At 58.4% G+C, this 6,000-nt stretch overlaps 1 protein-coding gene across 1 annotated transcript in view; it reads left to right on the plus strand.

Moving 5' to 3' along the window:
- Positions 1-5,226, plus strand: part of CDH22 (cadherin 22, type 2) — a 57,362-nt gene extending 52,136 nt beyond the window's left edge. The window contains exons 10-11 of the mRNA XM_010569722.1: positions 3,003-3,254; positions 4,688-5,226. Coding sequence (XP_010568024.1) covers positions 3,003-3,254; positions 4,688-5,226 — 791 coding nt within the window. The remainder of the gene's footprint in view (positions 1-3,002; positions 3,255-4,687) is intronic.
- The last annotated feature ends 774 nt before the right edge of the window (positions 5,227-6,000 follow it).

A 6,000-nucleotide genomic window follows, 5' to 3' on the forward strand; every position in this document is an offset into this window, starting at 1 on the left:
GCACAGCGTTTTATCGCACCTGGGCCAGAGATGGGCTGAGCAGCACATGGAGGTACAGGGCGGTGTGGACGGGGATCCTCTGAGCCAGGGTCTGGCCACAAGCTCAGGCTGGTTAGTTGACTGGTGTGATGGTGCCAGCAAAGGTGACCTTCCTGGGCTGAGGGCCAGAGCCTTGCTCGATCACAGCAAGTTGGTCTGTCCCCTTTGTCCTGTGGCTTCATCTCCACTGGATCCAGATGCCCGAGGCTTATGTTTAGCTGGGCTAGCTAGGAGTTAGTCCTGGCCTTTTGCTGAGATGGTGCCATTAATGTTGTTTATACCTCCCTGCTATGCTGCAGCAAGCTGAGGGAGCAGCACCAAATGAGATCTTGTTACCTTTGTGCAAATGATTAGCATAACAATAATTTTTTTCCTAGCTCATCCTTGGTAGGCAATAGGCAGCTTCTCAATAGACTCAGCTGCCGGCAGGCTGCCACACTTGCTTCAGCCTCCCTGCTGCCTGAGGGGCTGGTGCTTCTCTGCTCCTCCTGACAGCTCTGCCAAGTTGCCTCTGTGCTGGTGCCACATGCTGCTCCAGGAGTCTCAGCCCCAGTGGCAGATGTCCTGCAGGACCAGGTGGCTGCCCAGGCAGAGGGTCGGTGGTCCCTGCCTCGTGTACAGAGAAGCCGGGCAATGCGTGTGGTGCAGAAAGATCGTGCTGTCCGCTGTGGGCAATCCCCTCCATTGGCTGGGGATGCCGCAGCACTCGAATCATGTCTGACTCGAAGCATAGGTCGGTGCTGGGTGCTGCAGCCTTGCAGGCAGAGTGCTGACACTGCATGCAGTATCTCCCTTCTGAGGCAAACTGTCCCCAGATCAACTCGTACAAGCATTTGCCTTATTGCTGTCTTCTGCTCTGTGCTCCTGAGGATGTTGCCTGCCTGAAGTCAGCTGCTGTGAGCAGGGATGAGTGTGGTTACCTGGAAAATTCCCTTAATGGATAAAAGATGCTACATCCAAAGGAAGAGTTTTTTTCTAGTGACCTGCAGCACAGTTCTGTATGCATGAATAAGATCTGGTTTTGAGTATCACCCTTGTGGCACTCAGTGCAGCCTCCAAACTTTGGCTGGTGTGGTCTTCTCTCCAGTGTCCTTGCCTTTCCCATGTTGAGATCGTCAAGGCAGACCTGTGCTCTCAGGTGAACTGGAAGAGATTACTTTTTCCCCATCTCCTTTACGCTGGAATACCAGCCCTCCCCAGCTAGGGTGCCCAAGGCTTTGCTCTCCCCAGCAACACGGCTGTATTGTGGCAACACAGAAAATTCTGGTGGGCTGAGTCCAGAAACGTGATGCTAGGAAGCAGCAATCTGGTATTTAGCACCATGACAGCTGAGCGCTCTTCTGGGCACAAGCCCGTGCACTGCTGCCTCCCCTCTGGGCACAGACAGCCCATCTTCCTCGCTCTTGCTGTACCTCGCCATGCTCGCCTCCAGCACACTCTGGGTGGGCTTTGCCTCTGCACCTGTGTGTCAGCATGGGGGGGTGCAGATTGCCCCAGGTCCTCCTCTCCCAGACTGCCCTGAAGCAGAGACCAGCCTTGCCCTTACTTGCCCTTTGCTGGGGTTGGTTGCAGCAGTCCAGCAGGTCATCTGTGCCTTTGCTGGCAGAGCTGGCTGAGGGCTCAGCACTGGGATCCTGGCAGACTCTGCCCAAACTGCTTTGCCCCCAGCCCCAGGGGGGAGATGGGCTCTGTGCTCTGCTCTACCCCGGCTGCTGCACAGTGCCCCCAGGATCTGCCCTGCTTCCCGTCTGGCCAGTGGATCTTCCCTGTCCCGTGGCTCAGCGTGTGCCTGCCCCTCTGCTCTGCTCTTGGCTCACCTCCTGTCCCCGCCATGCCCCGTGTGCTCCCATGCAGCACCCAATCCATACAGCAATTTCCGTGGTGGCAGGCAGCCCAAGAGCCAGAATTAGAATAGATGTCTTTTCCGATCGAAGAGCTGATTGATACAGAAAGGGGCTAGTCCGGCATAAATCAGGTGCAATGAAGAGAGAGTCTGTAGACAGCAGCACCTTGCTGTGAGCAGACCAATCTACGTTTTATTAGATAAAGACTGCAGACAGTCGGTAGCAACTTCTGACATCTGGCCACAATTGTTCAGCTACTATTCAATCCCTTCCTGCCTGCTCTGCTGCTGGCTGGCAGTGAGTAGCACACATGAGCAGGGAGCCAAGCTGATTTTCGGTCCCTGTTCATACCCTCCCTGCTCCAGGTCATCTGGGCGCAGATGCTGCTTGGGTTTATCTCTGGCACCAGGGCCCTGGAGGGTCCCGTGAAGTGGCTGTGTTAATGGGATCGTAATGGGTTATGCTGTGCCGGCTGAGCCCCTGAAACAGCAGGGTTTGAGCAGATGGGGAGGAGGACGGCTGGCTTGGCTGGGAGGCTTGGAAGGAGCTCTGCCTGCTCCTTCAGGAGTCACAAAGGATCCTAGGGGTATTTGGCCCTCCAGCTGAGGCAGGACCCTTCACCCGCAGCTCTCAGGTTTGGAAGCAGTAACTGCTTTTGCAGGTTCAGTGCCACCTGCAGAGCCCCATCTGCTCTGGTCTCCATGTCAGCAACTGATTTTTTATCCTGATTCCTTCTCTGTACCGCTCTCAGAGGTCTTCCGGAAGGTTTTTTTCCCTCTCTCTGCTCCAACTTCATTGTTTGTCAGCGTGGCTCAGACACCCGCGTGCTGTTGCTCCTGTGTTGGGTTTGCCATGCCCTGGGCACACTGGCAGGTGAGACGCCGAGCTGGCTGCCTCCGGCTGCTTGGGCTGCTGAGGGGCTGTGGTGCAGGGGACCCACAGGCTGGGTCCCTGCTCGCCCGTGATGGAGAGGAGGGAGGCCCCGTCCCCTCTTTGGGCGGTTGCTGGAGTTGGCGCATGAACAACTGCTGTTCGTCTTGAGCACCGAGGAGCTCACAGTGAGTCCCGCTGGTCATGCCATGGGACTGACTTTGCTGTGGGTTTACTTGTTCTCTGCAGACAACACGGCTGCGGTGCACACGCAGAGAATGGGCTTCAATCGCCAGGAGCAGGACGTGTACTTGCTCCCCATTTTGGTGGTGGACAGTGGCCCCCCAGCCCTCAGCAGCACGGGGACTCTGACCATCCGCATCTGCGGCTGTGACAGCAACGGGGCCATCCAGTCCTGCAACAGCACAGCCTACATCGTGTCAGCGACGCTGAGCCCCGGCGCCCTCATCGCGCTGCTGGTGTGCATCCTCATTCTGGTTGGTGAGTGCCCGCCTGTCCCCCGGCCTCCTCCTGTCCTGTCCCGTCTCCTCTCCATCCAGCATCACACAAACGAGCCCAGGCGGTTGCTGTAGGCACGGTGCAGGCTCCTCTGCCGCCTGTCTCCCTGCGTGTGGGGCAGAAAGCCCGGCCCCTGCCCGTGGGGGACCATCGGGGAAGCTGCCGTGTTTGCCCCTCGGCTGAGCAGGGCAGCCAGAGCAGGGCTCCCTGCGCGCAGGCAGGCGTGCTGCCGCCCGGTAGAAGCTGGAGAGCCGCCGGCTTGCTCCCCACCTCAACGAGCAGGAGCCGAAAGCTGCTCGCTGGCTGCCATGCGGTGCCCGCAGCAGGCATCTCGCAGCAGATGGGGCACGTGTGTGTCCCAGCGCGGTGGCCACAGGCGGCAGGTGTGGGGTGCGCAGTTGCGCTCTTACCTAGGAGCGCTGGCAGGGTCAGCGTTAGAGCGTGTGTGAGCGTGTGGGCAGGACGGGGAGCTGCGGTGCATGCAAAGCAGAACGTTGCCCGGGTCGGGACCTGCACCCTGGGAATGCTGCTGGCTGCCACTGACACACTGGCACGAGCTTGTGCTGGGCCACCACAGCACAGCATGAAGGTGCAGGGGAAGCGTGGGCTTGCGTGCGTGTGGGAAGGGGCTCTGGGAGAGGGGTGTTGCAGCGCCCTCAGGTTTAGCATGGGGCGGCTGATGGACGCTGCTGCTGAAAGCCCTCCGACATCGGTGCTGGCTCACAGCTGGCTTCTGAGGGCTGTCTGGACATCTGCAGAAGCCAGCATGTTGTTCGGTGAAGTCTCTCCTTGGCACATCTCTGCTCCCTGTCTCCTGCTGTGTCTCGGTTTAGAAAACCCTTTCCCACAGGGTGCACTTTACACTGGTTTCATTTTCCAACGCAGCGCAAACAAATTTCTGCCTAATTGCCCAAACGAATAAAGTGCACATCGGTGCTTTAAAGGTGATGGGATGAATGGATGATGATCCAGGACACAGCTGCGGCTCGTTGCTCAGGCTCTGTGCCATCTGCTCCACATTCACCCTCCCAACATTTGGCTGCTGCTGTGATTCATGCACCCCCTTTTCCTACTCATCTTCTGCAGAATCCATCCGTTTGTCTGTCCAGCTGTGCGTTCATCCATCTGTCCCTCCTGTCTCAGCGGTCGCGCTGCATGGGAAAGGAAGTTCCCAGTCTGCACTGGAGCCTGGGCAACAAACCTCTCTCCAAGCCAGTGACACAGCACAGCTGCTACTTGATGAGCCTGGCTGATAGGAACCAGCTGGCATGCTGGCGGTCTTGGCTGCAGGGGTCCCTGTGCCAGAGGGTGCTGTGTCTCTGCACCCTGCTGCTGAGCGCGGGCTGTCCTCGCCCCCACGGGAGCGCAGCTTGCACGAGCCCCTGCGCCCATCTGACCGTCTCTTCCTTTCCCAGTGCTGGTCCTTCTGATCCTCACGCTGAAGCGACACCACAAAAGCCACCTGACATCCGAGGATGACGAGGACATGAGGGACAATGTCATCAAATACAACGACGAAGGGGGTGGCGAGCAGGACACAGAGGCCTATGACATGTCAGCCCTGCGCAGTCTCTACGACTTCAGTGAGATCAAAGGCGGTGACGGAGGTGGCGGGCCAGGAGAGGGGGGCCCGAGCGGCAACCCGGCTTCCGAGCTCCATGCCCTCCCGCAGTGGGTGCAGAGTCCAGACCTGGACTTCTCCGTGTTCAGAGACTACATCTGCAGGAAGGTGGAGCAGGCAGACGAGGACCTCTCTGTGCCGCCCTACGACTCGTTCCAGACCTACGCCTTCGAGGGCTCGGACTCCCCTGTGCCCTCCCTGAGCTCCATCAATACCTGGTCCAGCGGCTCGGAGCAGGACTTCTCCTACCTGGGGGGCTGGGGGCCGCGTTTCCGGCAGCTGGCAGCACTGTATGCTGGGCGCAGGGGCGAGGAGGACAGCGAGGAGTCCTAGCCGTCCCACCGACTCCCCACGAGGCTCCAGGAGGTGGACCGGGGCTCCGTGCCACGAGGTGACGGCGCGTGCCTCTGGCCAGGCTCCGCAGCTGCTGGAGAGGGGCTGTGCCGCGGGGCTGGGGAGCGCAGGGCGACTTGCTCCTTGGCGGCCGCCTCCTGTTCGGGGCACCTCTGCACCGCACGGTGAGGCTGGAGCGCCCAAAGGAGCCACTGTGGCCGTCATCTCCTTAACACCAGTCTCCATTAAAGCACTACGCATTAATTGAAGCAAGAGAAAAATCTAATTCAAGAGAGTTTGGAGGGGGCTTCTCCCCCACAAATTATCATTTAAATAGATCTGTTCAGTGAGCCCAGTTCAGGAGAGGAAGAGCAAACCGGGAGCCTTTTGTTGTCTAAATTGTTTTTGTCACTTGAGTCAGAGCATTTGAAGTGCTTTGATTTCTCTAAGAGCTTTCCTTGCAGAGAGAAACAAGCTTTTAACTTCTGTTCATCTTTTCCCCCCGCCTTATGTTTGCTCGCTTTCTGGAGTCGTCCTTCTCTCTGCGCGTGGGCTTCTCGGCAGCACCCGGCTGCTGGCACTGCGTTGGAGGGAGCATGCCACGCTGGCGATGCACGTGCTGGATGTGGGCTCCAAGGCCACATCCTGCACTGAGCGACCGCTGCGCTTGAGTTCACTTCAAAACACACTTCTCCTCCAAGCTGCAATTGCTTTGCCTCTCAGTTCTTAGACCTTGTGGTTATCAAAGATGCTTGTGATTTGAAGGGCCTCGCT

Source organism: Haliaeetus leucocephalus, unplaced genomic scaffold (assembly GCF_000737465.1).
Source record: "Haliaeetus leucocephalus isolate CR32 unplaced genomic scaffold, Haliaeetus_leucocephalus-4.0 Scaffold273, whole genome shotgun sequence".
Lineage (NCBI taxonomy): Eukaryota > Metazoa > Chordata > Aves > Accipitriformes > Accipitridae > Haliaeetus > Haliaeetus leucocephalus.